The sequence below is a fragment of the Phyllobates terribilis genome, unplaced genomic scaffold, assembly GCF_046119375.1.
Source record: "Phyllobates terribilis strain yellow unplaced genomic scaffold, ASM4611937v1 Scaffold_2__4_contigs__length_985480577, whole genome shotgun sequence".
NCBI lineage: Eukaryota > Metazoa > Chordata > Amphibia > Anura > Dendrobatidae > Phyllobates > Phyllobates terribilis.
In genome coordinates, this window is record NW_027362762.1 from 16,155,920 (window position 1) to 16,169,170 (window position 13,251).

The 13,251-nt window shown below is 53.0% G+C and overlaps 1 protein-coding gene across 4 annotated transcripts in view; it reads right to left on the bottom strand.

The window, feature by feature from the left end:
• Nucleotides 1–7,674, bottom strand: part of NUP98 (nucleoporin 98 and 96 precursor) — a 45,050-nt gene extending 37,376 nt beyond the window's left edge. For 2 of the 4 annotated variants that reach the window (XM_073661108.1, XM_073661111.1), the window contains exons 1-10: nt 7,550–7,674; nt 5,462–5,557; nt 5,070–5,171; nt 4,799–4,981; nt 4,586–4,725; nt 3,713–3,820; nt 3,464–3,644; nt 2,905–3,068; nt 2,613–2,756; nt 1,542–1,626 (exon numbers count right to left, since the gene is read on the bottom strand). In XM_073661108.1, coding sequence (XP_073517209.1) covers nt 1,542–1,626; nt 2,613–2,756; nt 2,905–3,068; nt 3,464–3,644; nt 3,713–3,820; nt 4,586–4,725; nt 4,799–4,981; nt 5,070–5,171; nt 5,462–5,537 — 1,183 coding nt within the window. In that variant the 5' untranslated portion in view covers nt 5,538–5,557; nt 7,550–7,674. The other 2 variants (XM_073661109.1, XM_073661110.1) reach the window with 2 other exon arrangements.
• Between the last annotated feature and the right edge of the window lie 5,577 nt (nt 7,675–13,251).

The following is a 13,251-nucleotide window of genomic DNA, read 5'->3' on the forward strand; positions in this document are numbered from 1 at the left end:
ACCATAAGAAGGATGTAGCTAGGGTCAGAGTATGGTACAGAGTAAGCGGACTGTACGATGGGGCATGGGTTCGCATTGTGGCCGTTTGTTTTTTTTCCCTCTCCTTCCAGAGCCATAACTTTTTTTTATCTTTCTGTCAATACACCCGTATGAGGGCTTGTTTTTTGCGGTACGAGTTGTGCTTTTGAATGACACTATGCATTTTACCATATCGCATACTGGAAAATGAGGAAAAACTTTAAGTGCAGTGAAATTGCAAAAAAAAAAAAGTGCAACTCCGCAATAGTTTTTTTTTTTTTTTCCCTTCATCCTGTTCATTATATGGGAAAGCTGACCCTCCATTCTGATTTTCCAGGTCATTACGATTACGCAGATACCAAAAATGTATAGTTGTTTTTTTTAAGAGTTAAACCCCCCCAGACTCGTAGCGTTTACGTTTACCGGATCTGGGGCTCGGTGAGAGCCTGTTTTTCGCGCTCTGAGCCGACGTTTTTATCGATACTATTTTGGTGTAGATCCGATATTTTGATAGTCTCTTATTGCATTTTATTACAATGTTGCGGCGGCAAAAAAAAAAACCCAAAACTAAATTCTGGGGTTTTGATTTTTTTTTCTCATTACGTCGGTTACCGATCGGATTAATTAACTTTATATTTTGTTAGATCGAACATTTCTGAACAGATTTTATAGTCAATGAAGTACGCTCACCTTATGGAAGATGCGTTAACAAGTTCTCAGCGAGCGCTGATCAGCTTATTCCAGCGGTGTGCCGAGCGGTCACATCATGCCAACGCTCAACACACCATCTGGATGTAGCAGAGCTGGGGTTAGTTGTGGGACATTAGTATGGATTATCTGCTGAGGGTTGAGGTTATTAGTCTGGGTGGGGGGGGGGGGGGGGGGGGGGGCGCAATATCCTTGGCCCCTTCCCAGACTGTTAATATCAGCCCGCAGCTGTCTGCTTCGCCTTTGCTGGTTATTAATTATGCATACCCCCCGTCGTCATTTTTTTTGGGAGTCACCCCTTGTTAATAACCAGCAAAGGCTAAGTAGACAGCTGTGAACTGATATTGATGGGCTGGGAAGCTTTATGTTCATTACCCCTTCCCCAGACTATAAACAACAGCCCCCAGCTGTCAGCTTTCCCTCAGCTGGTTAAGAAGTTTAAGGGGGACCTCGCGCCATTTTTTTTTTCTTTAAATTAGCTAAACGCATGTAAATGCACTAATCATATCTCACTGACATATTACTTTCTATATCCGTATACAAGATTCTTTTATTAGTTTGTAAACTAGCTTGAAATGACAGAATTACTGTACGCAAAAGCTGATGTTAAAAACGCATTGCAAACGGATGTCATACGGACGGTAGGCGAGAAAAATCTCATGACATGCGTCCTACTTTTCAGGAACATCGGACTGATTTCATTTACGCTGGGTGTGAGCCCTAAAGGAAAGGCTTCCCTCATGTAATCGTGACTGGACTCCGACTTTCCTCTAATAAATGTGAAGACCAAATCACTTGAAGTAAAGTTTTCTTACCGAACAGAGTCCCGGTGCCTGTGCCAAATGCAGGGGCGCTCGTCGTGGTCGTCCCGAATGCGGCTGGTTTGTTATTGAACAGAGTCTGTAACAAAACATTAGAAGGGGTTAAAAATCCGCAATATAAACCTCTGATAGAGACCGGTGGGCAAAGCAAGCCAAAGCCCACCTCCCTCCAACACCTATCGGACGAGTAAATCTCTAAAATAATATATTTGCCCGAGTTCTTATATTTATGTCACTCCTCCGCAGTTATTACTACTACAGGAACATTTCTCCTCCAGGAAAGTTGGATGCGGACCCTCTACTCACGCAGACGAGACCCCTAGAATCAGAATATTTAGTGCACATTTGCCTAAACATCATGGAGGCCAACTGCTCCTAAATTACTCGTTTGCCGGCCGCTTCGTGTCTTCCATCGGTGCCAGTATTTCTCCGTGAGCGATGCAGACACGGCATCAGCGTTGGTGGGGTCTTATGAAGGGTTAACATCTGCCCTATAGATATAATGTGGCCCCCCCCCAGCTCCAATCCCTCCGAAGATGGCAGCCAGTGTATGGAGGGGCTCGGATACCCCACTAGCGTCGCCTTGGGGGCCGGTCTGGTTCACTCCTCACCTTCCATGTTTATACTCTGGGGGGGAGGGACGTATCCTCTGATACTTTGAGGACATCACAATATGGACTCCTAATGGCGCTATGATCCTTTACACTACCTGGGCACAGGTTGGAGTCGTACCAGTGTCCGGTCACCATTGAAAAGGCTCTTAGGGACCTCGGATTTGCCTAAACCCCTTAATATTTCCTATACAACTACATAGTAGTGATCAGGAGTCGGATATTGCAGCGGTTTCCCTGGACTGATACTTGTTGCACCATTGTAGGATTCTAATGCGGCTTATTGCTCATTTTGTTTCCTTATTTTACGGTGTAGAAATAAAATAAGGAAAATAAAGACCAACAAAAGAAAAAAAAAAAAAGATCTGCAACCCACGTGCACCCACATACTAAAAGGGGCCGATTCAGTGCCAGCGGCAATCAGCTGGGTGCGCTGCTCCCGGAGGACACCTACCGAATTTCCAACTCCTCCGAACGGAGTATTGCTGGTCTGTCCAAACAGATTGGTCCCCGTCCCGAAGGCTGAGCCGGCATTTGTGTTGGTTGCTGTGCCAAAGAGGCCGGTGGACTGCGTGGCCTGAGTGCTGCCAAAAAGGCCCTGCGGAGGAAACATCACATGAAGCACACACAGCAGCTGCAGCAAAGTACATCACTGCGGGAAGACACGGCTGCCCCGAAGAGCTCGCCACCGTGCCGGCCTGAGGCCGCCGACAGCTCGCCGCCGTCCCGGCCTGCCGAGAACTCACCATTGTGCTAGTTTGCGGCTGCCCCAGGGTGTTGGTGTTTCCAAATGAGAAGCCGGCGTTCTGTGTGGTGGTGGCTGGGAAGGGCTTATTAAACAGGCTCGTGGCTGGCTGGGCGGTTGCTTGGCCGAATAGACTGCCAGTGTTTGCTCCAAATGTGTTGGTACCTGCAAATACAGTCAAAATGAGATGGCCAGTCCAGCCCGACCCCCCAACACTGCAGTTGCACCGCCAGTCCAACCCCCCCCCCCTCACACCACTGCAGTCACACCGCCAGTCCAGCCCGCCCCCCCACACAGCAGTCACACCGCCAGTCCAGCCCGCCCCCCCCCCCACACTGCAGTCACACCGCCAGTCCAGCCCATCCACCCGCAGAAACACCCCAATCCAGCCCACCCCCTGCAGTAAAACCGCCAGTCCAGCCCGCCCCCCCCCCCCGCACACTGCAGTCACACCGCCTGTCCAGCCCATCCCCCCCGCAGTAAAACCACCAGCCCAGCCCAGCCCCCTATAATCGAGCACTGCATCACCGGTACAGACCTCTATAGGACCCATCACTTACCTTGCCCGAATGCATTTTTATTGCCAAAGGAAAAGCTGCTGCTGGATGGCGTGGCCCCGAACAGACCAGTGGTGGCGCTTGAAGTGGCTGTGGATGCCCCAAATAGGCTTGTACCCGTGGCTGCCCCCACTGGATTCTGCGGCCCCTTCCTGTTGGCCTGATAATCTTCCAGTCGCAGCTCCTACAGGAAGACATGGCCGTCAGTGACCAGCATGAGGCACGCGACAGGCATCCGCGGCCGGCACTCACCTCTAGAGACTTGCTCTCATACTCCTTCATGGCTGTAATACACTGGTGCTTCGTACTGATGTTGGTGGTCACGCCGCCCTTGGCCATCGTGTCTGTACCAGAAGGGGCCTGAAAACCCAAAAGAGACGTAGCAGAGGATTCCTGCTCCAAAGGGGAAAGATCCGACTACAAACCACCGACTGGTGACCCCGAAACCAAGGTCTCATAATCAGAGGGTCCTCAGGTGCCAGTCAGCCCTGCAAGTCTAAGCACCCGGCCAGGAAGCCTGAACGACGGGCAGGTAAGACGCCGCGTCATCAGTGCCGCTCACCTCACAGGAAAAGTCACGTGCCGGGGTTAGCTGAAAATAAGCTCTAGCATGACTTACAGGACCAAGCAGGAAGCCATGGGCACCTTCAGCAGCACACGGCACCATTACACTCATTGCCCCTCAGAGAATGCCAAGCACCTGGGCAGTCACGCCATTTAAAGGCCAATAGCAGATACTGAGAGCAGCAGCTAAATGGTTAACAGCAGCGAGCAGAGCTGTAACACAGCCGACATCTGCCGCGTATAAAGCGCGCCCAGCTCCTATACAGCCCTTAGTGACCTGTCATGAAAAAGAACGTCATAGGTCACTAAAGGGTTAAGTAGCCAGCATTCTGCTCACATTACATAAACGTGCTGAGACCATTGTGTTAGGTGCGATCACCTGATTAGCAGATTCCAGGTGATCACCCGGTCACTGCCCGGCTTGGTGGGGTGCAGCCATTTTGTGCATAGCTACCAGTCCGGCCATGTAAGCCGTGACATTAGTCAGCGACTAAAGACTTGCACCAGCGAGCGCAGAATCCTCTCAGAGAGAAGCCGCCCGGTTGGGGGCCCTGTACTCACATTGAACTTGATGGTGGTCCCGCTGGGAGCTGCAGAGAACGTCGAGGCCCCAAACAGGGTGCTGGACGTTCCTCCAAATGGATTTGCGGTGGTGTTTGTGTTTCCGAAGAGGCTGGTGCTGTTTGTGCCTGTCCCAAAACCTACAAGTGAGAGGACACAGAGATAAGAGGATACCCGGAGACCCCAAAAAACGCTCAGACTGGGGCCACTTACTGCTGCTGAAGGTGGAAGGCTTTGTCTGGCCGAAGGCATTATTCTGAGACGAGAAGAGGCCGCCTCCGGTGTTCGTGGCCCCAAATAATGAGTTTGTGGTGCCAGTGGACGTCCCGAAGCCAAAACCTGTGCTAGTGGAGGAGGTCGCTGTCTGATTGAAGGTTCCTGTGCCAAAGAGTCCGCCTGAGAGGGGGTAAGACCGCCATAGCATCATGGAGCGCGACCACAAGAGCCACACAAGGGCCCCGTGGCCTCAGCACTGCGATCCTACCTGGTTTGTTTTGCGTGTTCCCAAAAAGGCCGCCAGTGTTCGTGTTGGTGCCGAAAGTTGAACTTCCAAAACCGGTGGCAGTCGAGGTTCCAAAACCAGGAGCTGAGAACCCAAGAAACATTAATGGTCACCAAGAGCATAACCCCCACCATGCTCAGACTGGCCGGCGGCTCTCCTGACCCCAGTGTGGCAGCTCCACGTCGTCCGCGTTATACTGACTACGTCCCTATACCGGCCCTGGAGCCCAGAAGGGATCAGAAAGCCCAAAACCCAACAGTAACTGGCCTTACACGGTGCACGGTGATCTACAAGACATGTGGAGGGGGGTAAACTGCGGACAGACCCCTCCACCGTGCCGACAGGAGTGGAGGCAGTGGTCCCATTATACTTACTTTGCCCAAAGGTTGATGTTGCTCCGAAAGCCCCAGTGCCTCCTCCGAAAGGAGTGCCGAAAGATTTATTGAACATGTTTCTAAAGCTTCATAGACCTGGAAAACAGAAGAGGCATTACTTCACATGAGGACGCTGAGCCGTGCAGAGGAGCTGACACTCTAAGGACGGAGCGACCGCAGGATGAGCAGCGGACTGACGTCAGATCCTCCCACCACTCACCCTCGTGATAATGACCTGTGCCCCCCCCCCCCCACAGCATGGACTCGCTGCCATCAGTCAGTGTGCAGAGTGGCACAGATCACCCACCATTTATACACACAAGCAACTATGAACAAGCAGAGCTGCAGTGTAAAGTATCAGAGAGAGTGAGAGTACAGCAGGAGCTGCCATCTGATGGGTGGAGGCAGATATAGGACCTCCCTGGACTCCGCCAGAAGATGCAGTAAAGTGGGAGTCAGGGGTCACAGCCGGCATCTCATGTGCAACACAAAATACCTTCCCAGAAAGAAAGCTCTGTCTGCAGAGATATGCTCCTACAAGTCCCGGCACAGGCGGGCAGTCGGGTCCCCCCCTACCACAGACGTCTGGTACCGGCAGGCGGTCAGATCCTTCCCTATAATGGGCGGCCCTGGCACCGCCAGTCCATAAGATGCAGTTCTGGTCATCACCAATGAATCACTGATGTGGTTAGGGATCAGGGTCTGATATACTAGAACTGCAAACACTGAGCCGACCAGAGAGGACGCTACTGTCTCCAGTCCGATCCCGTCTCCTCTCCATGCAGCGGGGGTCTCTATGTACGAGGCGGAAGCACAACGCATATTATATATATATATATATATATATATATATATATATATATATATATATATATATATATATATATATATATATATATATATATATATATATATTTTTATTATACATCAGAGCCGCACGAGGACACAGCAGAGACCTACAGGCCTAGAACCGTCACCTGCACGACACGAGGGGATGACACGGGACTAGATATCACCCCAAACACGTGATGTGGGGGACCCTGCTGACCAGGGCTGTGGAGTCAGTAAGCCAAGCCTCTGACTCCTCAATCTCCATGACACAGACTCAAACTCCGACCTCGACTCCACGACTCCCTCATACGCGGCTCATATGTAAGTGATGAATTTACTGCAGCACAGATTCATCTCCGCTAAAAGTCCAGACCCTGAGATCAGGAATAGGACATTTCAGAACTTTCCCAAATTCTTATGAAAAAATATTCCCCACCAACTGCATTGAACTACTGTACCCAATGTATTATATATTTTAGGAGTCGGTCCATTTTATACCAACTCCACAGCCCTGCCGCTGACAGACAAGAAAGATGTAGGAGCCTTTTATAGTGGCCTCAAATCCCAAGATAACGGGGCCGCCATCACCCGGCCCAGCGATCGGCCTCCGGGTAGTGGGGACGAACAGTCGCCCTGTGATCGCCTGCAGCCACACGGTCACCGTGCAGCTGACGGACAGAGACTCCTCGGCCTCCGGCTAATCTTTCTCCCATTCACAGTCTTCAGCTCCAGTACAGGCCGGTGTGTCTCCATGGTGACAGACTACACCCCCTCACCCAGTCCAGCATGAGCCCGCTCTGTTTCTGGCCACTGTACAGACCTGATCACCATCTCCAGCGTGCGTCTGTGACTGACCAGTGACTATTACACCAGACAGTATAAGCGCAGGTCACATGAAGAGGTTGTGCAGCAGCTGAGGATTATGGTCACGTGACTACCTCCCTTAGTGACGTCACATCCATTAAACACGGGTCTCAGTGCAGCCAATCAGCGCGCAGCTTTCATCTGGTCTCCTGCCTCACACATATAAGCTGGAATGTGATTGGCGGAGGCGGGTGACCCTGGCGCAGGTCACGAGGGTGAAGCTGTGAGTGGAGAGAGCGCAGAATGGTGGAGATACAGACACGCCGGCTCCTCACACACCCGCGGGCGCCTCCTGCCCCGCCGCCCCCATTACTGCCCCGCCGCCGCCCTCCTCCATACCAGCACCGGCTCCAGACGCCGCAGTGACGCCCCGCCGCCGCCTCCGCCTCTTACCGGTCCTCTCAGAACTTGCGGTCGCAGGCGGGAGAACCAAGTGCGTCATCTATCAATATGGCGCTGATGAGAGCGCGCTGACGTCATCACGCTCCGTGCGTCACAGCGGTTATCAGGTCGTGATTGGCTCACTCAGCAGGAGGGCGTGGCGTCAGAGGCCGCTGTTTCCTGTGGGCGTGCCCTGCGCAGCAGCTTCTTTTCTGATTGGTTGCCGTCACTTGGCTGGTCTATGAATGTTCAGAGCTGCTGATGATCATCCTGTTAAGGGCGTGGTCATCTAGCTACGCGGGTCACGTGACAGCCGGAGTCCGGCGGCGGTTGATGACGTCACCGGCGCCTGTCAGGTGACGAGCCCTTCAAGGGGAATTCCATCTTAGAGGGAAGGCGCGGCGATTATTTATGTTTGTATTAATAATGATTGGTTACACCATTAGTGAGAGGCAGAATAACAGTCACTGGTTTGATAGAAAACTTTTCTGCTGCTACTGGGGGGGATTTTGATTTTTTGGTTTTAATATCAGAGCAGGACACGTCGCACACACAGCAGCTCCTGGAGATGAGGGCTGCGGTCCCCTGGGTGTGCGCTGGGCCCCGGGCCATACAGGCCACAGCTGGGGGAGGGGGCGGTGCTGAGACTACAACAGGAGGTGACCGGCGGTCCACGAGAGGAGCAGCGGCGGCCGGACATTGTACCACTAATCCCAGAGACCCGGCCTGTGAGCAGGCGTCCGGGCGCTGAGCGCAGCTCACTGCGTCAGAGGAGAAGACTGCGGAGTAAAGCCTCATCCAGACCTCTCTGCAGATAAAGCCTCATCCAGACCTCTCTGCAGATAAAGCCTCATCCAGACCTCGCTGCAGATAAAGCCTCATCCAGACCTCGCTGCAGATAAAGCCTCATCCAGACCTCGCTGCAGATAAAGCCTCATCCAGACCTCGCTGCAGATAAAGCCTCATCCAGACCTCGCTGCAGATAAAGCCTCGTCCAGACCTCTCTGAAGCACAGGAGAAGACTGCAGATAAAGCCTCATCCAGACCTCGCTGCAGATAAAGCCTCATCCAGACCTCGCTGCAGCACAGGAGAAGACTGCGGAGTAAAGCCTCATCCAGACCTCGCTGCATCACAGAAGACTGCAGATAAAGCCTCATCCAGACCTCGCTGCAGCACAGGAGAAGACTGCAGATAAAGCCTCATCCAGACCTCACTGCATCAGAGGAGAAGACTGCAGGTAAAGCCTCATCCAGACCTCGCTGCAGCACAGGAGAAGACTGCGGAGTAAAGCCTCATCCAGACCTCGCTGCAGCACAGGAGAAGACTGCGGAGTAAAGCCTCATCCTGACCTCACTGCATCAGAGGAGAAGACTGCGGAGTAAAGCCTCATCCAGACCTCGCTGCAGCACAGGAGAAGACTGCAGATAAAGCCTCATCCAGACCTCGCTGCAGCACAGGAGAAGACTGCAGATAAAGCCTCATCCAGACCTCGCTGCAGCACAGGAGAAGACTGCAGATAAAGCCTCATCCAGACACTGCAGCACAGGAGAAGATGGCAGATAAAGCCTCATCCAGACCTCGCTGCAGCACAGGAGAAGACGGCAGATAAAGCCTCATCCAGACCTCACTGCATCAGAGGAGAAGACTGCAGGTAAAGCCTCATCCAGACCTCGCTGCAGCACAGGAGAAGACTGCAGATAAAGCCTCATCCAGACCTCACTGCAGCACAGGAGAAGACTGTGGAGTAAAACCTCATCCAGACCTCGCTGCAGCACAGGAGAAGACTGCGGAGTAAAGCCTCATCCAGACCTCGCTGCATCAGAGGAGAAGACTGCGGAGTAAAGCCTCATCCAGACCTCGCTGCAGCACAGGAGAAGACTGCAGATAAAGCCTCATCCAGACCTCACTGCAGCACAGGAGAAGACTGTGGAGTAAAGCCTCATCCAGACCTCGCTGCAGCACAGGAGAAGACTGCAGATAAAGCCTCATCCAGACCTCACTGCAGCACAGGAGAAGACGGCAGATAAAGCCTCATCCAGACCTCGCTGCAGCACAGGAGAAGACGGCAGATTAAGCCTCATCCAGACCTCACTGCATCAGAGGAGAAGACTGCAGGTAAAGCCTCATCCAGACCTCGCTGCAGCACAGGAGAAGACTGCAGATAAAGCCTCATCCAGACCTCACTGCAGCACAGGAGAAGACTGTGGAGTAAAGCCTCATCCAGACCTCGCTGCAGCACAGGAGAAGACTGCGGAGTAAAGCCTCATCCAGACCTCGCTGCATCAGAGGAGAAGACTGCGGAGTAAAGCCTCATCCAGACCTCACTGCAGCACAGGAGAAGACGGCAGATAAAGCCTCATCCAGACCTCGCTGCAGCACAGGAGAAGACTGCAGATAAAGCCTCATCCAGACACTGCAGCACAGGAGAAGACGGCAGATAAAGCCTCATCCAGACCTCGCTGCAGCACAGGAGAAGACGGCAGATAAAGCCTCATCCAGACCTCACTGCATCAGAGGAGAAGACTGCAGGTAAAGCCTCATCCAGACCTCGCTGCAGCACAGGAGAAGACTGCAGATAAAGCCTCATCCAGACCTCACTGCAGCACAGGAGAAGACTGTGGAGTAAAGCCTCATCCAGACCTCGCTGCAGCACAGGAGAAGACTGCGGAGTAAAGCCTCATCCAGACCTCGCTGCATCAGAGGAGAAGACTGCGGAGTAAAGCCTCATCCAGACCTCGCTGCAGCACAGGAGAAGACTGCAGATAAAGCCTCATCCAGACCTCACTGCAGCACAGGAGAAGACTGTGGAGTAAAGCCTCATCCAGACCTCGCTGCAGCACAGGAGAAGACTGCAGATAAAGCCTCATCCAGACCTCACTGCAGCACAGGAGAAGACGGCAGATAAAGCCTCATCCAGACCTCGCTGCAGCACAGGAGAAGACGGCAGATTAAGCCTCATCCAGACCTCACTGCATCAGAGGAGAAGACTGCAGGTAAAGCCTCATCCAGACCTCGCTGCAGCACAGGAGAAGACTGCAGATAAAGCCTCATCCAGACCTCACTGCAGCACAGGAGAAGACTGTGAAGTAAAGCCTCATCCAGACCTCGCTGCAGCACAGGAGAAGACTGCGGAGTAAAGCCTCATCCAGACCTCGCTGCATCAGAGGAGAAGACTGCGGAGTAAAGCCTCATCCAGACCTCGCTGCAGCACAGGAGAAGACGGCAGATAAAGCCTCATCCAGACCTCGGTGCAGCACAGGAGAAGACTGCGGAGTAAAGCCTCATCCCGACCTCGCTGCGTCAGAGGAGAAGACTGCGGAGTAAAGCCTCATCCAGACCTCGCTGCAGATAAAGCCTCATCCAGACCTCGCTGCAGATAAAGCCTCATCCAGACCTCGCTGCAGATAAAGCCTCGTCCAGACCTCTCTGAAGCACAGGAGAAGACTGCAGATAAAGCCTCATCCAGACCTCGCTGCAGATAAAGCCTCATCCAGACCTCGCTGCAGCACAGGAGAAGACTGCGGAGTAAAGCCTCATCCAGACCTCGCTGCATCACAGAAGACTGCAGATAAAGCCTCATCCAGACCTCGCTGCAGCACAGGAGAAGACTGCAGATAAAGCCTCATCCAGACCTCACTGCATCAGAGGAGAAGACTGCAGGTAAAGCCTCATCCAAACCTCGCTGCAGCACAGGAGAAGACTGCGGAGTAAAGCCTCATCCAGACCTCGCTGCAGCACAGAAGACTGCGGAGTAAAGCCTCATCCTGACCTCACTGCATCAGAGGAGAAGACTGCGGAGTAAAGCCTCATCCAGACCTCGCTGCAGCACAGGAGAAGACTGCAGATAAAGCCTCATCCAGACCTCACTGCATCAGAGGAGAAGACTGCAGGTAAAGCCTCATCCAGACCTCGCTGCAGCACAGGAGAAGACTGCAGATAAAGCCTCATCCAGACCTCGCTGCAGCACAGGAGAAGACTGCAGATAAAGCCTCATCCAGACCTCGCTGCAGCACAGGAGAAGACTGCAGATAAAGCCTCATCCAGACCTCACTGCAGCACAGGAGAAGACGGCAGATAAAGCCTCATCCAGATCTCGCTGCAGCACAGGAGAAGACGGCAGATAAAGCCTCATCCAGACCTCACTGCATCAGAGGAGAAGACTGCAGGTAAAGCCTCATCCAGACCTCGCTGCAGCACAGGAGAAGACTGTGGAGTAAAGCCTCATCCAGACCTCGCTGCAGCACAGGAGAAGACTGCGGAGTAAAGCCTCATCCAGACCTCGCTGCATCAGAGGAGAAGACTGCGGAGTAAAGCCTCATCCAGACCTCGCTGCAGCACAGGAGAAGACGGCAGATAAAGCCTCATCCAGACCTCGCTGCAGCACAGGAGAAGACTGCGGAGTAAAGCCTCATCCCGACCTCGCTGCAGCACAGGAGAAGACTGCAGATAAAGCCTCATCCAGACCTCGCTGCAGCACAGGAGAAGACTGCAGATAAAGCCTCATCCTGACCTCGCTGGAGCACAGGAGAAGACTGCGGAGTAAAGCCTCTTCCAGACCTCGCTGCGGCACAGGGGTTGCACCCTCCACTCCACTCTTCCCCGAGTTGCACCCTCTACTCCTCCCTGGGTTGCACCCTCTACTCTACTTTTCCCCCCGGGTTGCACCCTCCACTCCTCCCTGGGTTGTACACTCCACTCCTCCCTGGGTTGCACCCTCCACTTCACTCCCCCCCCCCCCCCCAGGTTGTACCCTCCACTCCACTCCTCCCCGGGTTGCACCCTCCACTCCACTCCTCCCCGAGTTGCACCCTCCACTCCACTTTTCACCCTGGGTTGCACCCTCCACTCCTCCCCAGGTTGCACCCTCCGCTCCATTCACTTCTATGGAAATTCCAAACAAGCGGGACCCTCTTCACCTCTCCACAGCTGTAGATGGCTCCAACCTCATCATAGGAGCAGGTCCCAGAGTGGGGGTCCTGATTATCGGACACGTGTATAGCATACCCCATGTGGGTGAGCAGCATACTCCTTCAGGAATCTATCTGCTTAGAGTGATTAGTAAAAAAAAGTTTTCTGAAAGTCACTAAAAAAGTGGAGAGGCGACACCCGCTGTCCACAGAGGGGCCGATGTCCCGGCAGACAGTATCACACAGGAGAGGATTGGATACATGGCTCAGCGAACAGTATCACACAGGATAGGATTAGATACACAGCTCAGCAGACAGTATCACACAGGAGAGGATTAGATACACAGCTCAGCAGACAGTATCACACAGGAGAGGATTGGATACATGGCTCAGCGAACAGTATCACACAGGATAGGATTAGATACACGGCTCAGCAGACAGTATCACACAGGAGAGGATTAGATACACGGCTCAGCAGACAGTATCACACAGGATAGGATTATATACACGGCTCAGCAGACAGTATCACACAGGATAGGATTAGATACACGGCTCAGCAGACAGTATCACACAGGAGAGGATTAGATACACGGCTCAGCAGACAGTATCACACAGGAGAGGATTAGATACACAGCTCAGCAGACAGTATCACACAGGAGAGGATTAGATACACGCACGGCTCAGCAGACAGTATCACACAGGAGAGGATTGGATACATGGCTCAGCGAACAGTATCACACAGGATAGGATTAGATACACGGCTCAGCAGACAGTATCACACAGGAGAGGATTAGATACACGGCTCA